The 12,947-nt window shown below is 35.4% G+C and overlaps 1 protein-coding gene across 1 annotated transcript in view; it reads right to left on the bottom strand.

Moving 5' to 3' along the window:
• Positions 1-12,947, bottom strand: part of LOC127732561 (uncharacterized) — a 92,996-nt gene that overhangs the window by 52,595 nt on the left and 27,454 nt on the right. Inside the window, exons 2-4 of the mRNA XM_052241613.1 lie at positions 8,060-8,302; positions 7,118-7,603; positions 2,261-2,367 (exon numbers count right to left, since the gene is read on the bottom strand). Of these exons, the coding sequence (XP_052097573.1) occupies positions 2,261-2,367; positions 7,118-7,603; positions 8,060-8,302 (836 nt within the window). The remainder of the gene's footprint in view (positions 1-2,260; positions 2,368-7,117; positions 7,604-8,059; positions 8,303-12,947) is intronic.

The following is a 12,947-nucleotide window of genomic DNA, read 5'->3' as shown; positions in this document are numbered from 1 at the left end:
GACCGTTTACAAGTTTTCAAACATGAGGGGGTGGGGTGACCCTCAGGGACTACACCTTTAATTCATTTGATTTGTCTTATTGACCCTTACAAGAATATATACGGTTAAGGGGTGGGGATCCCAACCGTTTACAAGTTTTCACACAGGAGGGGGTGGGGGTGACCCCAAGGGACTTCCCCTATACTTCATTTGATTTGTTTTATTGTCCTATTCAAGAAAATATATAGTTTAGGGGTGGGGATCTCGACCGTTTACAAGTTTTCAAACAGGAGGGGTAGGGGTGACCCCCAGGGACCTCCCCAACATATCATTTGATTTGTTAAATTGTCCCATACAAGAATATATATGGTTTAGGGGTGGGGATCTCTACCGTTTACAAAATATAAGAACATTTGCAAATGGCAGGGGGTGGGGCCGGGGGTAAACCTGGAGACTAGCCCGGTATATTTCATTCAAATCAATTTGACATTATAAAGAGGAATAGAGAAATGACAGGGATAGGGGTGATCCCTGGAGACTTGCCCTACATTTCATTTGATTTGTTTTATCATGTCCCATGATCATAAATGAAGACCAGGTGTGTGCATCACTTATTGCTCTCAAGTTATAACTTTAAAAATAAAAAAAAAAACCCTTGGGTTCTTTAGTTAAACCCCTCCCTTCCTTTTTCTTTTATTAAAATTTTTCCCATTTTCCTTTCATTATCATCATATCAATATTCACAATGATCGTTTTTCTCATAGGGAGAAACGAATCAGAAAGGTTAAAGGTTAAAACAGCTTACATCTCGCTCGTCAGATCAACGATGGAATATGGAGCCATAGTATGGGACCCCTACACAGTAACTAACATAAATAAGCTTGAAAGGATACAACGCCAAGCGGCAAGATTTATCACCAGAGACTACAAGTCAAGAGAGGACGGATGTGTCTCCAAAATGCTTGCCCAACTGGAACTACAAGATCTCCAGACAAGACGAACAAGCCAGAAGTTAATATTTATGTACAAAGTGGTTGAGGGACTGGTTCCCGCTATTGAACCAGACGAATTCCTCAAAAAAGCACGTCCGAAGAGAACCATAACTGCCAAGAAATTCGAAGAATACCACGCAACAAATATTGTGGAAAAACAAGTAAAAAATCACTCTAAGTGTTTTGACATTCCACCAAGCAAAACACCACAATATACAAACTCATTCTTTGTAAAGACAGTGATCGCGTGGAATCAGCTAGACGACACTGTAGTGCGCGCATCAAGCGTAGAGAGCTTTAAATCTGCTCTCACGCCCCGTCAATAAATCGGCGGCGCTCTCTCAAACCGTTGTATTAAAGCCAGTATTGGTATCGACAACGTATTCATACAGATACAGAATCAGTTCGTGATTGAGTTTAAAAATAGAAAAATCACGTGACGATGTTCAGCTCGAAGCAATAATTTTACTTTTTAAATTGCACTGACTGGTTAATAATGTTAATATTGTTTAAGACAACACGAGTTATCTCCCGAAAATAACAATTCATTATCATAACAACATTTTCTGACCTGAACAAGTCAGAATTGTCAAACACCAGGTCATCTAAAAGACCACGCGTCCGTATTTACAGGTCGCGCGCCTTCATGAAACAGCAAAAAAATCACTTGCAAGGAACTTCTTTATAGGCAAAAAATATAAAAATGCCCATGAAAATACGGAGGTAATATGAATTACCTTTCTAAAAATGCCCACAATGACCTAGATTTTCACTAAAAATCGTAAATAATCAATATAATATTCAATGACTTCTCGTTCGAGACACTTCCAAAACAACGACTCTCAAACACGTGATCTCTTGCAAAAAACCACGTGATCGTATGTGTCGTAGATCGGCGGCAAATTCAAAATAACTTCTGGTTTGACGGACTCGAGTGAAAACTACGCAAAACAAAAATTGACGCGTGCAGGTCAGAATTTCAAAACACTTTCTGACTTGAAGAAGTCATTTTATTCTGACTTGTTTATGTCAGAGCTCTGACTTGTTTATGTCAGAGCTCTGACTGATTTATAGGCCCCGTAATCTGATCTTTAGTGTTTTACCTAAAATCAATAGGGATCTTGTTCTTTCAAAAGTGTGGTTTCACACAAAGTTTGGTCAAGTTAAGACATATGGCCATGACATCATTATGTAAGTATAAAAGCTCTTATGAGGCAGTTTTTACACATTTTTCAAGTGTTTCAAATGGCAATAACTCACTATTATATAGCTAACATTAGATCACTCACCTTTGGTACTTTGTCCTTGTGAGTGGCAACAAACAAGATCTTAGGAATGCCTGCATATACAACCTTGCAATAGGTCAGGATGGAATTGACCCAATATTGCAAGAATACTGAAAAAAAATCAAAATATGTCATAAAAGAAGTTTATAATCATTCTGCATTTCTTATAGTTTTGATACACTATAAGTTTTCCATTGTCTCTTTTAATAACACCTTATTAAACAAGCATTCTGAGATTATTGCATTGCAATACATAATCCCCCACCGCTTAAACATTATTTGGACTGGAACAAAATGCTAATTCGATCTATAACTTGTCATGGTGTAAAGTATATAACAAATATATAGTCAATATCTTCATGCATGCAGAAAAAAAGTGTGGAAAACTGTTTATTTAAGTGAATTTTCTAAGTCAAAGGACCATAACTCTGCACAAAATTATCAGACGGAAACAAAATTCGATTCTGATCTGTAACTTGTAATGATAAAACAATATATCAAATATCAAAAAATATCTTCAAGCATGAAGAAAAAAGGTGTGGAAAACTGATTTGCTGGACTGACCGATGGACAGACAGACAGACAGACGGAATGAAAACCTTAAGTCCCCTTCGACTTCGTTGGTAGGGGACTAAAAAATGTTGCTGAATACTTGTCAAGCTCATTCATTTAAACAGCTGATAACAGTTTTCCTTGATGTAGGAGTCTGTCTAAACTAAAAAGGACAAATATTTCTGTCTATATGTATAAACTACATTGTTGTAATTTTTCATCAGTCTATTTCATTACAGTGGGGTTGATATCAAAGGAAGGCACATAGAAAATAGGTTAATAATGCATAGAGACCTGCATACAATTAAAATGTATACAAACTAATATTTCACACCACAGTTGATGGTGACTAAATGCATAAAAGTACATTGAATGATGGTCAATAACTAGTAGATAAAATTGTCTTTTAAAATAAAACTGACATATATGCGGATCATAAACAAGAATCCTGACAGTTGTGGAAATCAATCTAAGAATACTTGACTTAGTGTGTGGTATTTGTAAACTGGTCTGCCATTCCATCTAAATATCTGCACCAAAGGAACGGGTTGGAGCCATTGTCACCTTAGCATTAATTGGACGAGTCTTACACATTCAAAGATTTGCTACGAAATTGACCAACTATATTGACAGGAACTTTTGACAACTTGACCTCAAATGATAATACTGCAATGCTGCAAATTAAATAAGTAACTGTTAATTAACTCCATGGTGGCAGCGCAGATAAATGCCCCACGAGCGTGTTGTCATATTCTTGACAAACTGATCCTGTATCTTTCATTGCCTTGAGAACTCAATAGGGATAGGAATGTGCTGATTTCTCTTTTGAGTTCTTGTCAGTATATTAACAGGGGTCAAGGTTATGGTATACTTATTCAAAATGTTAAATGTTTTATGAATAAAATCCCATCACTGAAATGACAAAAGTGAAAATGATGAACATTGAAATGGGGATTCTTTTATCAACTCTAGTCATGATAGTTCTGTGATAATTTTTGAGTATTTGTACAACATTTGAAATAAAATGCTCCGCAGGGCGCAGCTTGATACGACCGCAGAGGTCGAACCCTGAACAATTGGGGCAAGTATGGACACAACATTCAAGCTTGATACAGCTTTGCATTTGGATTGTGATTAAATATTTGACACAGCATAGGTTTCTGACACAGAATGAATGTGGTCTAAGAACTTAAAAATTTCAAATTGGACATTCACCTATTATGGTCTAATATCCAAAATCTAAATACATGGTTAGATTCAGCATATCAAAGAACCCCAAGAATTCAATTTTTGATGAAATCAAACAAAGTTTAATTTTGGACCCTTTTGACCTCAATGTGGACAAAGTTGATAACGGGGCCCAAAAATCAAAAATCTAAATACATGGTTAGATTCAGCATATCAAAGAACCCCATATATTCAATTTTTGTTGAATTCAAACAAAGTTTAATTTTGGACCCCGATTTGGACCAACTTGAAAACTGGGCCCATAATCAAAAATCTAAATACATGTTTAGATTCAGCATATCAAAGAACCCTAAGAATTCAATTTTTGTTAAAATCAAACTAAGTTTTATTTTGCACCCTTTGGACCTTAATGTAAACCAATTTGAAAACGGAACCAAAAATTAAGAATCTAAATACACGGTTAGATTTGGCATATCAAAGAACCCAAATAATTCAATTTTTGATGAAATCAAACAAAGTTTAATTTTGGACCCTTTGGACCTCAATGTGGACCAATTGAAAAACGGGGCCCAAAATCCAAAAACTAAATACACGGTTAGATTCAGCATATTAAAGAACCCCAAGAATTCAAGAATAAAACCCCATTGAAATTGGTCAAGAAATAAGCAATTTAATAGAAGTATCTTCTTTTGCACAATACTGTGCAATTAAATATTTCTTGCTATTGCGCAATACTGTACAATTGACAATTTCTTGCTATTGCGCAATATTGTGCTATTGGATATTTCTTGTTATTGCGCAATACTGTGCAATTGAAGATTTCTTGCTATTGCGCAATACTGTGCAATTGAAGATTTCTTGCTATTGTGCAATACTGTGCAATTGAAAATTTCTTGCTATTGCACAATACTTATTATATAATAATTTACACATCCTGTTTGGTGTGTATCTCCTACCATATCATTATTATTTGCTTTTAAATATAAATCAGAAATAACCAACTTAAAATGGAAAATTTTAAAAGAAAAAAAAAAGGAAAAAAAAAAAAATCCCCCCCCCCAAATTTTTTGAACCCCCTTAGATTCATCACCCCCAAACTTAATCCTCACCTTCCCTTTGTGGTATGGTACCTTGCAGTACAATTTCAGAGAGATCCATACACTTGAACACAAGTTATTGTCTGGAAACTAGAAAAATGTGTTTTTTGGCCCCTTTTTGGCCCCAAATTCCTAAACGTTTAGGGCAATTACCCCCAAACTCAAACCCAGCTTTCCCTTTGTGATATGGAACCTTGTAGTACAATTTCAGAAAGATCCATACACTTACACACAAGTTATTGTCCTGAAACTAGAAAAATGCTTGTTTTTTGCCCCTTTTTGGCCCCTAATTCCTAAAATATTGAGGCAATTACCCCCATCATCAATCCCAGCCTTCCCTTTGTGGTATGGTACCTTGCAGTACAATTTCAGAGAGATCCATACACTTGAACACAAGTTATTGTCTGGAAACTAGAAAAATGTGTTTTTTGGCCCCTCTTTGGCCCCCAATTCCTAAACGTTTCGGCAATTACCCCCAAACTCAATTCCAGCTTTCCCTTTGTGATATGGAACCTTGTAGTACAATTTCAGAAAGATCCATAGACTTACACACAAGTTATTGTCATGAAACTAGAAAAATGCTTGTTTTTTTCCCCTTTTTTGGCCCCTTATTTCTAAAATTTTGAGGCGATTACCCCCAAAATCAATCCCAGCATTCCTTTTGTGATATGGAACCTTGTGGTACAATGTCAGAGAGATCCATACACTAACACACAAGTTATGTCTGGAAGTTACAAAAATGCTTATTTTTGGCCCCTAATTCCTTTACTGTTGGTACCATAACCCCCAAAATCAATCCCAACCTTCCTTTTGTGGTATTGAACCTTGTGGTAAAATTTCATAGAGATCCTCTCACTTAAACTAAAGTTAGAGTGCGAAAACCAATGTGTCTTCGGACGACGCCGGACGATGCCAGACAACGACGACGACGACGACGACAGCGACGACGACGCCAACGTCATACCAATATACGACCACAAAAATTTGTTTGCGGTCGTATAAAAAATAAATGGGGAATGTGTCCATGGGACACAAGTGATGCCCCCGCTTGCATATCATATACAGTTATAAAGGTACATAACTGAAGAACTGTAAAAGTGACACCATCAAAATTCAAATTTGATCTGTAATTTGTGGTAATAAGCATTGTGAATAAGTTTCATAACATTTTAATTGAGGCAAACTAGAGTTAGAGAACGGATAGAAAAATTCAGCAATTTTTAATTTTATAAAGGGGCATAACTCAAGAGCGGTAAAAGTGACGCCACCCAATTTCCAATTTGATCTGTATTATATGGTAATAAGCATTCTGTATAAGATCATAACATTTGGTTGAGGCAAACTAAAGTTAGAGAACATAAACGAAAAATTCAGTAATTTTTCCATTTGTAAAGGGCATAACTCTAGAACGATTAAAGTGACGCCACCCAATTTCCAACTTGATCTGTTTTTTGTGGTTATTAGAATTGTGTATAAGTTTCATAACATTTGGTTGAGGCAAACTGAAGTTAGAGAATGGAAACCAATGTTGGGACGTACAGACGGACAGACGAATGGACAGACGGACGGACGGACAGACGGACGTACAGACGGACAAGGGTAGAACTGAATGCCCCCTCCGCTACGGAAGGGGCATAAAAATGTACACTGTGTATGCTTTTGATAGTTAGAAGTTAGAAATCATCAGCTTATTTTTTCAGAGAATTAAACACACTTTCAAAATCTAAAGAAATTTACAGGAAAGCACAACGCAGTTGTCTTTTGTTCAAAATTTTAAGCCTGGTATCTTTGATGAATTTTGAATGCAATATTATTGTCTTACCTAACTCCAATGCTGCTAGATGCGAGACATATTAATGTTAATATGGTGGTTGGGGACAAACTTAAAGTGACAAGGAAATAAATTACGTAAATGTTTAGGCTTGCTTAGATATTTTGAAAGGACAAGTTTCTAAAATTTTAAGTAATTGCCTTGCTGTTACAGATATAGACTATATCTGTAAATAACATGTATTTGTATTACCTGCTGCAGTTGGTGTCATGTGATGCCCTGGAAAACATAACACATCAGGGACCTGTTCATGCAAATCTTTGCTCCCATCAAAGACAACAAGAAATAACGCTCGGAACGTCATGAAGGTCTGGTGTGTTGTTAAATAAACATATTGTCCACCAAAATCCCAGAAGATAAGACGTCCAACTTTCATCTTATACTTCCCACTTTTGAGGACTTTTTCCATTTTCCTTCTTATTTCTTCTTTGGTCATTTTGGTTTTCATTTTCTCTTTCAACTGTATTACCGTGAGAGACACGTTGGAGGATTTCTGAGGTGGCAGAGATTGTGCTGCTGCAGACTGTTCTGAGGGCAAAGAGGAAAGTGTGGCTTTTGCATAACCAGTTGGGCTTGTTTCTACAGCCTGATCTAACTTTTCGGCTATTTCACTTTCCTCCTCTTCCAGAGAGGTCATTAACACTTTATTATACACAACATCTAGGGCATTATAAGCTTCTGAAATTATATTTAATACATCAGGCAAATCAAATCCAAAACAGGCTGTCAGAGCTAAGAGAAAGAATTTAGGAAAAATCAGAATTAAAGGGAAAAATCATATCAGGAGTAACATTCACATGATGCTATTAATATTTTTCAAAGAGAGGCATTTTAACTGATTGATTGATGAAATCATTGATTATGGAAAATCCATGGTATTTAACTGCATACAAATTTCAAAACATTAAAACCTTAATATCCTTTCAATAAGTAAAATAATAATGTTAAGATTTTCATTCACAACTAAGATTCAATATTGAATTAAATTGGTGCCTGAAAATGAGTAACAAAATGTATGGCTTCAACGTGATACTATTTAAATCAATGCTATTAAATGTCTGCTGATAAAACACAGCGGTCCATACAAGTGTTTTTTTAAATATGGTCAGATGTCACACTTGTGCTTTTTCTCACCTGGATCAATAAGAATCCAACTTTTTGTCTCAATATCAAGGCCACAGCGACCTTCAACCAGAGAAATTCCATCAGTCGGATGTCGCCCTTCTGGTATGACATCTCCAGCTAACAGCTTCACAAGAGTCGATTTTCCAACTGAAAATTGGCCGGTCACCATACATCTCATATCAAATGATTCATAGCTGCCCTTCCCTAGTAAACGATTTAACATGGCAGACTGTTGCCCTTTTTCGATGGAATCTGAAAAAAAAAATTTTTAGTTTGAAAGTTTAAATTTTATCATATTTGTGAAAAAAAAAATATATATGCATACACACACTCGAAGATAATTTCTATACTTTTTGTCTGTGACACTGGAAGCAGTCAAGGATACATTTTCTTCATCTTGAAAAATGTTTTGTTTCAACAGATTTATCTTAAATAATACTATTAGAAAAGGATAGATTACAGGAGATGTGCAATATACAGCAATGCCTTGTGACATATTTTCCATAAAGTCACAGTGGTCTTAATACCCTAATAAGAAGTTTCCTGCCAGTGCTCTCTCTGTCATTAAAACAATAAATGAGTATTCTAATGTTTGGATCTGTCAGAGTGTTGATATGTCAATGTGTTAATGTATGACTCTATTAATGTGTAGATCTGTCAGTGTGTCAATATGACAATGCGTTGATGTTTGAATCTGTAAATGTGTTCATCTGTCAGTGTGTTGATATGTCAATGTGTTGATCTATGAGTCTAATAATATGTTGATCTGTCAGTGTGTTGATGTGCTGATCTGTCAGTGTGTCGATATGTCAATGTGTAAATGTTTGATTCTGTTAATGTGTTGATCTGTCAGTGTGTCGATATATCTACGTGGTGATGTATGAGTATCTTAAGGTTTTAATCTCTCAGTGTGTTGATACGTCAATGTGTTGATGTTTGAGTCTGTTAATGTGTCGATCTGTCAATGAGTGATTGTTTTAGTTTGTTAATGTGTTGATATGTCAGTGTGTCGATACGTCAATGTGTTGATGTTTAGGTCTGTTAATGTGCAGATCTGTCAATGTGTTGATTTATGAGTCTGTTAATGTGTTCATCTGTCAGTGTGTTGATATGTCAATGTGTTGACGTTTGAGTCTGGTAAGATGTTAATCTGTCAGTGTGTCAGTGTGTCAATATGTCAATATGTCAATGTGTTGATGTTTGAATCTAGTAATATGTTGATCTGTCAATGTGTCGATGTATGAGTCTGTAAATGTGTTCATCTGTCAGTGTGTTGATATGTCAATGTGTTGATATATGAATCTGTTAATGTGTTGATCTGTCAGTGTGTCGATGTATGAGTCTGTTAATGTGTTCATCTGTCAGTGTGTCTATATGTCAATGTGTTGATGTATTAGTCTGTTAATGTGTTGATCTATCAGTGTGATGATGTATGTGTGTTAAAGTGTTGATCTGTCAGTGTTGTAATATGTCAATGTGTTGATGTTTGAGTGTGTTAATGTGTAGATCTGTTAATGTGTTGATCTGTCAGTGTGTTGATCTGTGAGTGTGTCAATATGTCAACGTATTGATGTACGAGTCTGTTAATGTGTTGATATGTCAATGTGTTGATGTTTGAGTCTGGTAATATGTTGATCTGTTAATGTGTCAATATGTCAAATTGTCGATGTATGAATCTGTTAATGTGTTCATCTGTCAGTGTGTCTATATGGCAATGAGTTGATGTATGAGTCTGTCAATGTGTTCATCTGTCAGTGTGTCTATATGTCAATGTGTTGATGTATAAGTCTGTCAATGTGTTCATCTGTCAGTGCGTCGATATGTCAATGTGTTGAAGATAGAGTCTGGTAATATGTGGATCTGTCAGTGTGTCAATATGTCAATGTGTTGATATATGAATCTGTTAATGTGTTAAATCTGTCAGTGTGTCAATATGTCTATATGCTGATGTATGAGTCTGTTAATTTGTTGATTTGTCAGAGTGACAATATGTCAACTTGTTGATATTTGAGTTTGTTAATGTGTTGATCTGGCAGTGTATTGATATGTCAATGTGTTAAATCTTTCTGTGTGTCAATATGTATATGTGCTGATGTATTAGCCTGTTAAAATGTTGATCTGTCAATGTGTCAATATGTCTATGTGTCGATGTATGAGTCTGTTAATGTGTTGAAAAGTCAGTGTGTCAATATGTCAATGTGTTGATGAATGCATCTATTAATGTTTTGATCTGTCAATGTGTCGATATGTCAAATGTTGATGTATGATTCCGTTAATGTGTTCATCTGTCTGTGTTTCAATATGTCAATGACTCGATGTATGAGTCTGTTACTTTTTCTAATCTGTCAGTGTGTCGATATGGCAATGTGTTTATGTATGAATCTGTTTATGTTTTGATTTGTCAGTGTATCAATATGGCAATGTGTAAATGGATGAGTCTGTTTTGTGTTGATCTGTCAGTGTGTCGATATGTCAATGTGTTGATGTATGATTCTGTTAATGTGTTCATCTGTCAGTGTGTTGATATGTCAATGTGTTGATGTTTGAGTATGTTAATGTGTTTATCTGTCAGTGTGTCTATATGTCGATGTGTGAATGTTTCAGTCTGTTAATGTGTATATCAGTCAATGTGTTGTTTTATGAGTCTGATAATGTGTTGATCTGTCAATGTCTTGATGTATGAGTCTGTCAATGTCTTGGTATGTCAATGTGTTGATGTTTGAGTCTGGTAATATGTTGATATGTCAGTGTGTCAATATCCAATGTGTTGATGTTTGAGTTTGTTACTGTGTTGATTTGTCAGTGTGTCAAAATGTCAATGTGTTAATGTACGAGTCTGTCAATGTGTTGATCTATTAGCGTGATGATGTATGTGTGCTAAAGTGTTGATCTGTCAATGTTTCAATATGTCAATGTGTTGATGTACGAGTCTGTTAATGTGTTCATCTGTCAGTGTATTGATATGTCAATTGTTGATGTTTGAATCTGGTTTTATGTTGATATGTTAGTGTGTCAATATGTCAATGTGTTGATGTATGAGCCTCTCAATGTGTTGATCTATCAGCGTGATGATATAAGTGTGTTAAAGTGTTGATCTGTCAGTGTGTCGATATGTCAATTTGTTGAAGTTTGAGTCTGGTAATATGTTGATCTGTCAGTGTGTCAATATGTCAATGTGTCTGTAAATGTGTTGATCTATAATCGTGATGATGTATGTGTGTTAAAGTGTTGATCTGTCAGTGTTTCAATATGTCATTGTGTTGATGTTTAAGTCTGGTGATATGTTAATCTGTAAGTGTGTCAATATGTCAATGTGTTGATGTAGGAGTCTGCTAATATGTTGATCTGTAAATTTATCTATATGTCAATGTGTTGATATATGAATCTGTTAATGTGTTAAATCTGTCAGTGTGTCAATATGTCTATGTGCTGATGTATGAGTCTGTTAATTTGTTGATTTGTCATTGTGTCAATATGTCAACTTGTTAATGTTTGAGTTTGTTACTGTGTTGATTTGTCAGTGTGTCAAAATGTCAATGTGTTAATGTACGAGGCTGTTCATGTGTTAAATCTGTCAGTGTGTCAATATGTCCAATGTTGACGCATTAGCCTGTTAATGTGTTGTTCTTTCAGTTTGTCAATATGTCTATGTGTCGATGTATGAGTCTGTTAATTTGTTGAAATGTCAGTGTGTCATTATGTCAATGTGTTGATGAATGCATCTATTAATGTGTCGATATGTCAAATGTTGATGTATGAGTCCGTTAATGTGTTGATCTGTCAGTGTTTCAATATGTCAATGAGTCGATATATGAGTCTGTTATTTTTTCTAATCTGTCAGTGTGTCGATATAGCAATGTGTTGATGTATGAATCTGTTTATGTCTTGATTTGTCTGTGTATCAATATGCCAATGTGTCAAGGGATGAGTCTGTTTTGTGTTGATCTGTCAGTTTGTTGACATGTCAATGTGCTGATGTATGAATCTGTAAAAGTGTTGATCTGTCAGTGTGTCAATATAGCAATATGTCGATGTATAACTGAGTCTGTTATTGTGTTGATCTGTCTATGTGTGGATATGTCAATGTGTCAGTATATGAGTCTGTTTAAGTGTTGATCTGTCAATGTGTCAATATGTTAATGTGTAGATCTCTCAAGGTGTTGATGTGTAAAAAGCTTTAGAACTGTCAACATATTAATATGTCAATTTGTTAATTTATCAACTGGTCAATGTTTCCATATGTCTATGTGTCAATGTTTGAATTTGATACTCTTTTGATACCTCAATTTTGAGATGATGATCTGTCAATGTTTTAATATGTCAATTGATTAATATGTCGATTTTTTAATAGGTCAACTGGTCAATGTGTCTATCCGTCTATGCGTCAATATATTAATATGCCAAAAACTACTTATTCTGTATAATCCAGTTGAGCCGATGGCTGGTTTTCAGCCATTCAACTTCCCCTTATTCCTTTTAGAGTCAACATAAAAAAAGACCAACACAAGTCCATTAATAAAATGCTTCGCTGGGGCGCAGCTTGATATGACCGCAGAGGTCGAACCCTGAACAGTTGGGGCAAGTATGGACACAACATTCAAGCTTGATACAGCTCTGAATTTGGATTGTTATTAAATATTTGACACAGCATAGGTTTCTGACACAGAAAGAATGTGGTCTAAGAACTTGAATTTTTTTAATTTACCTATTATGGTCCAATGTCTAAAATCAAAATACATGGTTAGATTCAGCATATCAAAGAACCCCATATTTTCAATGTTTGTTGAAATCAAACAAAGTTAAATTTTGGACCCCAACATGGACCAACTTGAAAACTGGGCCCATAATCAAAAATCTAAACACATGTTTAGATTTAGCATCTCAAAGAACCCTAAGA

This window comes from Mytilus californianus, unplaced genomic scaffold, assembly GCF_021869535.1.
Source record: "Mytilus californianus isolate M0D057914Y unplaced genomic scaffold, xbMytCali1.0.p SCAF_25, whole genome shotgun sequence".
In the NCBI taxonomy this organism is placed as follows: Eukaryota; Metazoa; Mollusca; class Bivalvia; order Mytilida; family Mytilidae; genus Mytilus; species Mytilus californianus.
The sequence above is the reverse complement of the archived record's forward strand: the minus strand, read 5'-3'. Positions and strand labels throughout refer to the sequence as shown.